Source organism: Protomyctophum bolini, assembly GCF_963924005.1.
Source record: "Protomyctophum bolini genome assembly, chromosome: 4".
Classification (NCBI taxonomy): Eukaryota; Metazoa; Chordata; class Actinopteri; order Myctophiformes; family Myctophidae; genus Protomyctophum; species Protomyctophum bolini.
In genome coordinates, this window is record NC_137865.1 from 27,176,715 (window position 1) to 27,190,755 (window position 14,041).

The window sequence follows — 14,041 nt, forward strand, 5'->3', positions numbered from 1 at the left end:
TATGCATCATTGCAGATAACAAAAACAAGTGTTTTCCCAGTAAATGTTTTTTTGTGATTTTATGACAATTAACATGATTGAACATGTAAATGAGCATTGACATAAGCATATGGTGATTATGGTCTACACCTGAATATAATTATGAAATTATTAAAGCGCACGATGAAACAATGGGTGCGCTTTAAATAGCCATTATATGCCCTGCATTATAACACCTGTGTCCATACTTTAAGCAAGGTAAGTTTATGTGTATAGCACATTTCAACAAGGCAATTCAAATTTACATACAACATTATTCTTAAATTAAGATTAACTTAATTTAATTAACCAATTCTTAACTAACCAAGACGGGATTGGTGGCCTTTTATGCCCATGTTTAGTATGGATAATAATAATAATATAACATGTATTGCGCACTGTGATTGGCTGGAAGGTGTGTCATTCTAAAACCAGGTATTCACATGAGAGAGGATGCAATTCAAGGTTGTTGAACTGCAACTGCACTTTTAGCTTGCATTTAAACTACAGCCAGGATGATTATTACTTGCGCAAGCAGAGCGCGCAAGTAATCATTTCGCTTGGTCTCTTCGAAGTGAAGCCAAGTTTTCTTCAACCGTAAGTCTGTGCCTGGTTTGCTGGGATCACAAATAAAGGCAAACAAGTAAAGAGGTGTTTTTTTTTTTGGGGGGGGGGGGGGGGTTAGCTTTTTTATGAGTACTATGTGTGTTAATTTCAGCCAATTACATGAAATCCTCTTTGGAAGGTAATAACACACCTTGTAATATAGAGCGTCTCAGTCCCGCCCCCTTTCATGACGACAAGCCGCCAGGAAGATAATTTCCATTAATTTCCCCCATAGACGTTTGTCATGATTTGTCACCATCCGAGTTGCTTAAAGACCCAGAACCTCCATCTGCTCACTGAGCTTAAAGACCCAGAACCTCCATCTGCTCACTGAGCTTAAAGACCCAGAACCTCCATCTGCTCACTGAGCTTAAAGACCCAGAACCTCCATCTGCTCACTGAGCTTAAAGACCCAGAACCTCCATCTGCTCACGGAGCTGGATCTTGGTGGTGTAACAATACATAACTATCCACAATCCTAATCCGTGGAGACCAGTGATCCGCAGCCTGGGCGTCTACAATCTCCACTTAGAAGCTTGTTCACCTCTGATCAAAGTTAGTATAGCCCTATACTAGCATGGAACTATAGGTGTGACGGTGCATTTCTTGAAATCCTGGCATGCTCTTTTTATCGTTATCTAAATCACCCATCATGTACGTATACATGCACATGATGGTTTTGACTCTTATCTTTCTGTTTCCATTGTCCAGGCATTCTCATGCATGACATATCACAACTATGCAAGGTCTACTGAGACTGTCTCTAGGATGTCTCATCAAGATGTCACAAACTATCGAAGCTACCGTAACCAAACCAAATAGTTTTGGTTTGATAAGGTATAGAACTGGTGGAACTTGATCTCCTCCTATGACCTCAAGTAATACACTGTCCTCTGAAAAGCAAGCAACCTCTAATAACCGTATGACACTCACCCACTCACCTCTGCACCTAAATGGCCCTTTTCTCATGTCATGTAACGTGTGATGAAGCACTATAACTGTACTGATAAGACCCAATTATTGAAACCACAAATATGGAATCTTTTTAAAGGAGCATTCAGTGATTTGGGTGATTGGGAAAACCCCCGCCGGTCCGCCCCGGTAACAATATGTGCACATGCACGCACTACAGTGGGGGGGGGACATGCGACAGGCCAACAGCACACACACCAAGGCCCGCCCCCGGAAGGCCCCTCTCTATCCTGATTGGATGAAGGCTCGGCCACTAGGCCCACTACCTACAGTTTTTTGACCCCCAGGGCATGGGGACAAGGAGGAACTCCTTATATGGTCAGAAGAACACTCTATAGTAGGGAGGATTATCACAACAAAACAAAATAATAAGTGATATTTGAATGAAGTGAAATCACTGAATATACCTTTAACCCTTTAACCCTCTCTCTCTCTCTCTCTCTCTCTCTCTCTCTCTCTTTCATTAGCAGGCAATAGTGCAACACTATCTCTCTCTCTGTTTCTGGCACAACAGCGCCACTTTTGCCCCTACTGGTACTCTAAACATTGGGACATGGGGAGTGACATATAGTCCCATACGGACATTGCTGTTCCTTGGAGTGGTTGCACCACTCAAAAATGTGCAGCACATTATAGTTACTTGCGCAAGCAGAGCGCGCAAGTAATCATTTCGCTTGGTCTCTTCGAAGTGAAGCCAAGTTTTCTTCAACCGTAAGTCTGTGCCTGGTTTGCTGGGACTAGTTACAAGTTACAAGTTACAACATTACGTCATATACACACCATGTACTCTGGTCCCAGTTCTCAACGATGACGTAATGTTGTAACTGGTCCCAGCAAACCAGGCACAAACCTACGGTTGAAAAAAACTTGGCTTCACTTTTTGGAACCAAGTAACCACAGTATACTGCTAATCAAATTACAACTACATACTCTGTATGTAGTTGTAATGTGATTTGTAATTACTTGCGCAAGCAGAGCGTGCAAGTAATCATTTCGCTTGGTCTCTTCGAAGTGAAGCCAAGTTTTCTTCAACCGTAAGTCTGTGCCTGGTTTGCTGGGACTAGTTACAAGTTACAACATTACGTCATATACACACCATGTACTCTGGTCCCAGTTCTCAACGATGACGTAATGTTGTAACTGGTCCCAGCAAACCAGGCACAGACTTACGGTTGAAAAAAACTTGGCTTCACTTTTTGGAACCAAGTAACCACAGTATACTGCTAATCAAATTACAACTACATACTCTGTATGTAGTTGTAATGTGATTTGTAATTTGTAAATCTGTGCCTGGTCTGCTGGGACCAGACTACACAGATGACCATATCTCTTACGTCATCACTGAGAGCTAGTCATACATATACACACCATGTACTCTGGTCCCAGTTCTCAACGATGACGTAATGTTGTAACTGGTCCCAGCAAACCAGGCACAGACTTACAGTTGAAAAAAACTTGGCTTCACTTTTTGGAACCAAGTAACCACAGTATACTGCTATACAGTATACTGCTAATCAATGTGATTTGTAATTTGTAAATCTATGCCTGGTCTGCTGGGACCAGACTACACAGATGACCATATCTCTTACGTCATCACTGAGAGCTAGTCATACATATACACACTGTGTACTCTGGTCCCAGCTCTCAACGATGACGTAATGTTGTATCTGGTGGGACCAGATTACACAGATGACCATTTCTCTTACGTCATCACTGAGATACAAATCCAACTACAGATTTCGGAAGTATTTTAGATCATGTATATTTCAACAAATTTGAAAGTATTATTACAGAAATTGAAGTTAGAGACACATATTACTCTGATCATGATTTAGTATTAATATCACTATAGTACAAAATGAAATACATTTAAAACAATTGACAATTTACAATAAGTAATAAAATAATTATACTGTATAATATATTTTAATTCAGTTTATATACCTTTTTTTCATCACATATCAATGATTCATTTTTCTGTAAAAAAGTAGTTAGGTAGCAAATAGTTACACGTAATGATTATACATTTCAAACGTTCCTTCACAGAGATACTGAGATGTGATAGTTTCCAGCGGTCGAAAGTACTTGCGCGCTCTGCTTGCGCACTAGTAGGCCATTTATAGCCTACTAGTGTGCAACAAGCAAGTATGCACTCGGCAGAGTGCAGTTCTAGTTTTACCATGCATTTAGCTGTGACAAACTACAGTGTTTCTTTTACCTTGCATTCAGGTGTTACAACTACAGGGTGTTTCTTTTACCTTGCATTCAGGTGTTACAACTACAGGGTGTTTCTTTTACCTTGCATTCAGGTGTTACAACTACAGGGTGTTTATTTGACCTTGCATTCAGGTGTGACAGCTAAAGGGTGTTTCTAATGTAAGAAGCTTGGGTTATTCATTTGATCATCGTTTGTGAATGATCATGCACTTCCCATTGCAGTCAGAACTGCAGCATCACTCCCAATCTTCCGCCGTAGTCTGAAAACCCACCTTTTCAGACTCCATCATGGCCCATAGCACTTACCCCACCCCCTTAGATAGCAATTCTGTAGACTTAGATAGCATTTGATACAGACTTATAGCATGTTATGTAGACAGCATAAGTGCATTGTATGTGCTATTGTCATAGCACGTCATAGTACATATGTATAGCATAGTAGTATAGATGTATAGCTTATATGTATAGTTTCATTATAGATATTCCACCGTTACTTTCTTAGCTTACGCATGTTTCATGATAAATGTTTTTATGTGATGTATACCCATGCTTTTTTGTTCTTGCTTAATGTAAGTCGCTCTGGATTAAGAGCGTCTGCTAAATGCCTAAATTGTAAATTGTAAATTGATCATGTCGGTTCATTGTCATCGTTTATGTAAAATGAAAGTGTCCTATAAGTCCATATGGGCTGGACTTCCTTGGAAGCATGACACTTCAATCCTATTATCTTATCTGTGTGTGCACAGACAATGTGTGTGCACAGATAATGTGTGCTCAATCATGAGTCATAATTAGGAAGTACAGAAACATCTTAGTTGTGCAACTATCCTTTCATGCAATGCTGTATACATGGTGTACTGGCAAACAGCCTGGCATATTTAATAAAGTTACAATACAGCCAGCCAACTTCAATATAGACGCTGGACCAGTCTTCCTGAGGGCCCCCCTTGAACATTTGGCCCCTCCCTGGGCCTGATCCCATCTCCATGTTTGATTTGTGTTGGTCCCGCCAGCTTGTGATGGACATTTCCATTAATATTAAATTCTTGCCACAGACATGCAAAACAAGTGATCAATAATATTACCAGAACAGCTGTTTGAGTTGACAAACACATACGACATACCCGTACATGGCATCACGTTCAATACCACAAATCTCCTGCAACATATTAATGTGCACGTCATCCCGACACTTTATTTACAATTATTCAAACATATTTAAGATTAGATTGTGAATATTAAAAAAAGAAATTATAGACGATATTACATTTTTATAAAATTGAAAAAGGAAAAAAGGGCTTGTCACGGACATTGTTCTGTTTGTCCATATACAGACATGTTGTTGACGTCCTGATTCATATAAAGCTTCTATACCAGGGGTGTCCAAACTTTTTTCAAAGGGGTCCATATTAGAAAATATTAAAACACCCAAGGGCCAACCAACTATATCTCCTGACATAATGTAGCGTCGGACTAGTCTATAACAAAGTCACATAATGTAGCGTCGGACTAGTCTATAACAAAGTCACATACACATGTGCATCGCATTTAAACGATTCTATTGAACTCATCATATCATCATCAATATTTCAAATCAATGGTCTTTTATCGGGTGTGTGCTATGAACAAAAAGTGTCTCTCAGCCTTTTTTCAGCCATATGTCACATTACCAAATGTAACCAGAGGAGCAATGTAAAAATAATAATACAAGGAAGAAGGAACAAGGAACACTTGAAAATTATATTCTGGGAAATGCCCAGGTTAAAAAACTTGAATGCCTCCCCCTAGCCAGCCGGGGCGCCTGATGGAGGGGAAAGGAATCTCCTGCAACATATTAATGTGCACGTCATCCCGACACTTTATTTACAATTATTCAAACATATTTAAGATTAGATTGTGAATATTAAAAAAATAAATTATAGACGATATTACATTTTTATAAAATTGAAAAAGGAAAAAAGGGCTTGTCACGGACATGTTTTTGTTCTGTTTGTCCATATACAGACATGTTGTTGACGTCCTGATTCATATAAAGCTTCTATACCAGGGGTGTCCAAACTTTTTTCAAAGGGGTCCATATTAGAAAATATTAAAACACCCAAGGGCCAACCAACTATATCTCCTGACATAATGTAGCGTCGGACTAGTCTATAACAAAGTCACATAATGTAGCGTCGGACTAGTCTATAACAAAGTCACATACACATGTGCATCACATTTAAACGATTCTATTGAACTCATATCATCATCAATATTTCAAATCAATGGTCTTTTATCGGGTGTGTGCTATGAACAAAAAGTGTCTCTCAGCCTTTTTTCAGCCATATGTCACATTACCAAATGTAACCAGAGGAGCAATGTAAAAATAATAATACAAGGAAGAAGGAACAAGGAACACTTGAAAATTATATTCTGGGAAATACCCAGGTTAAAAAACTTGAATGCCTCGCCCTAGCCAGCCGGGGCGCCTGATGGAGGGGAAAGGAACTGGTTCCTTCCACGCACTACGTCAAACCAGGGAAACTCCCCCCCCCCCCCCCCCCCCCCCTGTCAGGTGTAAAGGAGCAACTGTGACACTCAGGCATAAAGGAAGCATGAGTTCAAGTCCGTTGCTCTCCCCTTGTCCCCCATGTATGGGGACTAGGTTGGCGGAGGGTGTGTAGAGCCCAGGATCACATTAGATAATTGAAAAATGGGTTACAAAATCACGGGCCGTTCATAATACAATTGAGGTATGAAGCTGTGGGCCGTATGACATTTATCGGGCCGCCCCTGTTCTATACCCACTGAACAGCCCCACTGTATGTAAACTCATTAAGGAAACTTTCAACAATTGCTTTCACAGCTTCCACTAAACAAATTATTTTAAATGTTATCATTCTCTCTATTTGCCTTCGTTATTCAATCCTCACAGGATTTGATATGCTTGTGCAGATCCTGTAAAAGTAGCTATTGACGCAATCATGTGCATACATGGACACACCTATTCAGATGTAGCATTTAAAAACTGAACTGTATGAGCCGCCCCCTATTTATCTAGAGCTTAACAGCAGAGTGGGTCTAATCTGTTTCTCTTGTTTTAACCTATCATATCACTCACAGCGCACCACTGACTGAAGTCATGGCTACTGTTAGATTATCAAAGTGTAAGAGCTGGTTCTTAATGCTGATGTGTATGCTTGTCTCCTTTTTTCTCTGGCAAAGTGCCTCTGAGAGGAGCTCAGTGACTGAGTACCACAGAGTACCACAAGAATACTTTGATGACATGGCAGCCTGCTCGGCCATCATCCAAGGAGACACAGAAGGCATGAAAGATGAAATTGCTCAACTTCTAGGATCTAAGAAGAGAACTAAGCTCCTATCGGAGGAGTTCTACCTCAACAAAACAAAGGACTGCAAGGCTTATATTGAAAAAAGAGGCTTCATCACAGTGCCCCTCAGTGCGGAGGAGAGAGACTTTCCCATTGCCTACTCCATGGTGATCCATGCAAATATTGAGATGTTTGAGCGACTCCTGCGTGCTGTTTACAACCCTCAGAATGCCTACTGTGTGCATGTGGACCAGAAGTCCTCAGAGGAATTCCAGAAAGCTGTGAGAGCAATTGTTTCCTGTTTCCCTAACGTATTTATAGCCAGCAAACTAGAAAGTGTGGTTTACACATCCTGGTATCGAGTGCAAGCTGATCTAAACTGCATGAAAGATCTGTTGAAGTCCCCCGTCCAGTGGAGGTATCTGCTCAACACCTGCGGCACAGACTTACCCATCAAGACCAATGCCGAAATGGTTCAGGCACTGAAGCTGCTCAATGGGAAGAACCATATGGAGTCTGAGGCCACCAACGACTACAAGAAGGGCCGCTGGCTGTACCATTACAATGTCACTGATACCGTTACCCAGACAGATATCAAGAAGACCGCTCCCCCAATCAACAGCCCCATGTTCTCAGGCAATGCCTACTTTGTGGTCACTAGAGACTTTGTAGAACATGTGCTGGAGAATAAAGAAATTCTGAATTTTCTGGATTGGGAAAAGGACACGTATAGCCCAGATGAGCATCTGTGGGCCACTCTATACAGGATGACCTCTGTACCTGGGTCACAGCCTGCCAACAGTAAGTATGACCTGTCTGACATGTTAGCTATCGCCCGCCTGGTAAATTGGTCCTATTTAGCTGGTGATGTAAATAAAGGATACCCGTACCCTTCTTGCACTGGGACATATAAAAGAGCAGTGTGTGTATACGGGGCTGGTGATCTCCAATGGATGTTTCAACAGCATCACCTCATGGCGAACAAGTTTGACCCAGAAGTTGATGACATTGCTATTAGATGTATAGAGTCAACACTCCGTTTCAAAGCATTGCAAAGTCAGACTTTAGTAGCTGTGCAAAACGTATAATGCCCATTAAGACCTTGTGTTATTTCGACTTCTTGACTATGTAGTTTGACCATGACGTTTTCTTTCATGGTTACTTCATTTCTATTTGATTCTTGTCGGTTTTGTCTGTTGATGATTCATTATATGTCCATGCAGCGTATTTTTTCACATGTGCATAATTTAATTTTTATTTATTTAGCTGCATTGTACCATTAAGCTTATACTGTACTTGAAGCATTTGATATAGCCTAAGCCATCTGCAGTGGTGTGTGTGTGTGTGTGTGTGTGTGTGTGTGTGTGTGTGAGTGTGTACAAACTACTGTAATGAAGTAATTGTTAATTTTATTACCTGTCCTACGTCAAACTGTGAATATCAGTGCATGGTCAAAGGACGGCAGTGAAGCAAGACTTTTATTGCAGTGAATGAAGTTGGCACGGACGATCATCTTTTAGGGAACTGTGTTGCTGTTGGACAGATTAATATAGATAGATAGATAGATAGATAGATAGATAGATAGATAGATAGATAGATAGATAGATAGATAGATAGATCTTTATTTGTCATTGCAACATGTACAACTAAATTAAAAGGGCCAACCAATCCTCCAATCAGTGCATCATATCACAAAACAACATACTGTACAAGCTAAAACAAAACACACATGACTTCTTGTTATTGCACAACCCAAGCAGCACTAATGTGATTTTAGCTGTTATCGCACAATAAACCCTTATTGCACTTAAGATAGCAGAGAAAACTAAAATGTGTCGCAGCAACAGATCATTGTTTTAGCAGCATTGAGTGCAACTACCGCTGTGGGATAGAAGCTGTTACTGAATCTGTTGGTCCCTCGTCCCTGACTTGATCACTCTGTACCGTCTGCCTGATGGCAACAGTTCAAACAGTGAGTGACTGGGGTGGGAAGTGTCTTTCATAATGTTCAGAGTTTTTTTTTATGACAGCGGTCTCTGTGTATAGTTCTTCCAGTGTGGGGAGAGGGCAGCCAACGATCTTCTGTGCTGTATTTATGACCCCCTGGAGCTTTTTCCTTTTATCTACTGCATAAACAATACAAAAGGATTATCAAAAGGACAACGGACACTGTACTTTAATCATCTGCATTAAAAGCCCTTTGACCCCTTTGATATTCACCGTTTGACGTGGACAGTCAATAAAAATGAACAATTACTTGATTACAGTATTCCATAATACATTTGTTTTGGCCTCACATTAACTTTATGCACCTCCCTGAAGCGCTGGACAGACTCAAATTTTCTCCATTCATTTATGATTTTAATCAATGCTAAATATCTCTGTATTCCAATATTCCGGTAATCATTGCCATAGTGTGTTTATTTCAGTAGCAGGGGCCTCCCAGTTTCTCCACCTCCACTGCAGGGCTGGTTCTGGAGGGGACAGGGGTGTGCAGACCCCACTGAAATCAAAAGTTATGGAGAATATTTATTTGTAGCCAATATAAAACATACCACAAAATATCAGTACCATTTATCAGTTCTGATTGGGTGGGCAGCATTTTTAGAGACATTGAACCATCTGAACACTGTTTGCTGTTTGTCATAAGTGCTGTTATATGCCCCTCTAAATGTCTGTGCATGCCACTGCTCTTATGTTCAATAATTCTAGTTTTCAATTCTCTTTTTGTTTTTCGGATGGTCACGTTACATACCTAGCCTACCTCATTCAAGATGTCTAATGTCGCAGAGCTTTTAGGCCGTTGTTGGGGCCTGGGTGGCGGGCGGGAAATTATAGGCCCGTAACTTGCTGTAAATTATATATTTGCACTTTTAATAAATGGAATACAGCTGCCTAAACTTCATTTGTGTGCTTTGTCTGCTTCATGTTTTTTGGGGTGGTGGTGGAGACACATTGAAGAGTAGACTCACTGGTGTAAGGTGTTTCATTTTCATTTACTGCATGTTTTGCACCATTATTAAATTAATGAAGACCATCCATGCATACTTTTCATTTGACCAACAACAAAACTGGTTCTAAATGTTCTCCTTTGACAAACAACATTGATTCTAAATGTTCTAATATGAGAAATAAGGTAACAATAATCATGAAATAAACATGCGGGGCGAGATATCCGTGCTTTGGGGCGAGATATCCAAGGATAGCCCAAGCCGTATAACCACCGATAGCCCAAGCCGATTTTTACTTTGAGATTTTTTCCTGTAGGCCTACTTTTAAACAGAGAGCATGCATTGAGAGAGAGAGAGCATTTAATTCCAACCAGGCAAGAGATCTGACTGTCTCTGAGTGAAGACAAGCTGTCTTGCATGACTACGGACAACGGGGCCAATAGCAGCAATAACTAAAGAGGCACAATGGCCAACATGGCCAGGCTCAGCGCCGCGGCCTCACAGTGCTAAATGTTTATAAAAACAACCCCTTTATGTATTTAAAAGGCTGGTGCAGGTAGGGGCCTATTTCACGAATCTTGGATTAACTAATCCAGGATATAGGCCAAAGCGAGGCTTTTTAAATCCTGATCTTTACAGCCTGGTTTATCCAGGCTAAAAAAGCCAAGCGAGGCTCAGAATTGGCGGATTTGGCGAGCCGGGCTCAGCAAGCCTCGCTACAAGCGCGTGCACGCATTCCTTGAAAAGCCATGATGCCGATCATAGATTTCTTGAGCGAGACCAATCATGAGCGAGGCGAGCAAATCTGCAGGGAGAGCTGCGGCTTTCACCGTTGAGGAGCAAGAAAATCTTATGATATACTACGAGGAAGTAATTTAAAAAAAAGAAAAGGGAAATACAAGCGACATTAACAAGGCGAGGGAGAGAGCGTGGCAAAATATTGCCGACAGATTGAACGCGTAAATTGTAAAGCATATTATATATATATGCCTAATTTTTGCCTATAGTCGAAGTCCATAAATATATAATTCAGTGAGTGAACCTATAGTCCCGAGTTGTGGAGGGTGAACTATAGTTCCAAACGAGCTTAAACTTTAAGGGCACTTTCTCGAAATAGCGCACCGAGCTCATTTGTGCAATGCAAACGCCAAACTAATAGGCGAGTGTGCTCCGGATTCGGTACGGTATGGAATTATATCCTACTAATCTACATGTATTGTGCGCCATGAAATGTTACATTACATTAATAGTGTGGTACGAGGCGTCAAAAAAACAGCTCCCGTAGGATTTTTGTGCTAAAATTGATTTTTTTACAGATCTTGGTTCTATAGAGTCCAAACTATGAGAAAATGATGGGGTTCAAATTTTCCCGACCCCCACCCCGTTTCTGGGGGTGTTTCCTCACCTGGGACCTCCCGGACTGACCCCTGGGCCTATTCCAGTTCTCATTACATTCCTCGCTCTGCTCCTGCTCCAGAATATTGTCAAATTAGATCATAAATGAAGCATAAAAGTATTTGTAGCTGGGCTCTGATATTAAAAAAATGGTAGTAGCCAATACCAGGGGTCTTCCACAGGGGGCCCATGACCCCTAGGGGGTCCTCAGAGTTACTATACAGGGGCCCACCAAATCATTGTGGGATAGGAACTTTTTTTCTTTTTTTTTACATTAAACCACTTGAACCATAGCATCCCTTTTCCAAGGAGAACTTTAGCCAACAATAGCTGATCTACAAGGTTGTAGTTTGAGCTTGTAGATCAGCTATTTTCAAAGTATTTTCCAAGTGTAGCAAATATTGCTGCTAAAAAAAGATCAGCCAAGATCAGCCAGGCTGCTGCTGTCTTTCTCTTTTCTCTTTGTCTTTCTGTTGTCGGTCAGGTGACTGGGAGGGCTACTTGTCATCCTTAGAGGAACTAGTATTTCTTTGCTCGTGATCTCCTTAAATATGCTCGACTATCTTGCCCAAATGAACGCTCTTGAACAGGATGACCGCAGTTTAGGTGTGCTTCCCCGTGGGAGGTTAGGGTGTGGGTTTGAGATGGTTAACATCGGTAGACTGTAGACAACTTGACTGCGTGTACTGTACGTGCGTTTGATTTGTGAGTTCTCTTGGCACAGTACCATGGGTGTGTACGCATAACAAAGCTGAGAAATGTCGGCTATGTGGTTGACACGCATTGTGAGAAGATGAGTTCAGATATGTACCAGTGCCACTGTCTGCTATTTTGTTTAAAGCTGCATTACACCTCAAGCAGACTGAAATTATGAACCCTTTTGGGTGTTATTTTGTCCATAAAGTGATGCTATTCTTGTGTGATCCTCAAAACAGGATTTGATATATTCAGACAAAAATTATTAATATTGCCACCACCACCAATAACCATGATAATACAGCAGCTATCTGCACCCGGGGAAATCACTTTGCCAGCTTGTGAATGTGATGGACATTTCCATTAATATTTTATTTTTGCCACGGACATGCAAAACAAGTGATCAATGATATTACCAGAACACAAATGTATAGCCTATAGTACTAATTGACTCTTGACGTGTCATAGTGTCTACTCTATTCCACTGCGCTACACATTTTAAAATAAGTCATTTATCAAAACTTATTTTTGGGGAAAAGCCGATCTACAACCTCACAACACATTACGGCATGTTGTGACCTTGTAGATCAGCAATTGTCCTTTCTTCTTAGCCTATAATGACAAGCCCAAAATTGGGATTTCAGGGTAAAAATAGCTATATAGTCACCCAACTTACCCAGAAAGACTGGGAAGTTATCCACTGTATACTGGCAGGTGGCCGTCCAGACAGGCATTATATGTGGCATAATGCATGGTCCAAGTATATTCCATGTTTGGGATTTCTAAATAAATATATCTACTATACAAGTGAAAAGGTGTACCCATACTCATTCTTCATGCTCTATCTCCGACCGAACCACACTTTTACCACACATCTCTATATGCAAAATAAATTCGCCACCCTCCCCGAACTGACATAGCCTATTTTTTAGCCGTTCAAGTTTCTTATTTACTCTGCAAATATTACTTTTATGAAAATCACGATCGAGCCAGCAGATAAACGGGTGCCACAACACGCCGAGAAACAAGGAATTTAACCACGCTACTTGCATACACTGCAACTCGCTTACAATTCGCAAACCTGGCAACACTGCCTGCCTCTTACGTCACCAGCTCTGCTCCTCCTGGCCTCCGTAGTCCGTCGCGCTCACAATCTGTCGCAGCCATCTTGCTTTTCTTTTGGATGGGCGAGTGGACATTTAATGCTAATAAATTAATTATAGGTCCAGCAAGCAAATCATGATGGTCTGATTGTGCTCAATAGGTCACAATAACATTCCGAAATTAGGTGTTGTGTTTTGTATGGCATTTTCCCCAGTAGTAGTTGCATATCTATCTCAGCTTTTGCCTGATAGCACACATGCTAACGTCAGCAGCCATAGCAACATACAGTGTGCGCAGACATAACATGAGTTGTTTACAACACAAACACACGGCCTTTTCACCACGCAATACACACAACAGCTCGGGAGTTATTAAACCGAACGTGGACGCTGTTTCAGTGTTACATTTGCTGCGCATATCGGAATAATTGTAACGGCATGCATGATAAATGTAACAACGCTAAAAAACACCATTAAACATATCGTTTTCACCTTAAAGCTATTACATTTCATTGAAGCAACTCCTTAGCATTGTTTTCATACCATGGATGTGATAAGATAATGTATCAAACATAAGGGAAATATTAAATAGGATCGGGTGTACCAGTTTGGCCATTTCTTTTTTTTCAATGGGGCAATACATTGATTAAACAAACGTTTGATTGATTGAGTTGTACAACGTTATACAACCCTAAACTAATTTTAGAATACACTACACAATACAATACAATTTTAGAACATATTTTGCACGTTCCATTTTTTTACTCAGAGA

The 14,041-nt window shown here is 40.8% G+C and overlaps 1 protein-coding gene across 1 annotated transcript; it reads left to right on the forward strand.

Moving 5' to 3' along the window:
* Positions 1 to 7,078: 7,078 nt before the first annotated feature.
* gcnt3 (glucosaminyl (N-acetyl) transferase 3, mucin type) lies at positions 7,079 to 8,212 on the forward strand (the record flags this gene model as incomplete). Its single annotated transcript, XM_080762151.1, has 1 exon — positions 7,079 to 8,212. One exon carries the CDS (start codon positions 7,079 to 7,081, stop codon positions 8,210 to 8,212), a length of 1,134 nt encoding a protein of 377 aa, XP_080618277.1.
* Between the last annotated feature and the right edge of the window lie 5,829 nt (positions 8,213 to 14,041).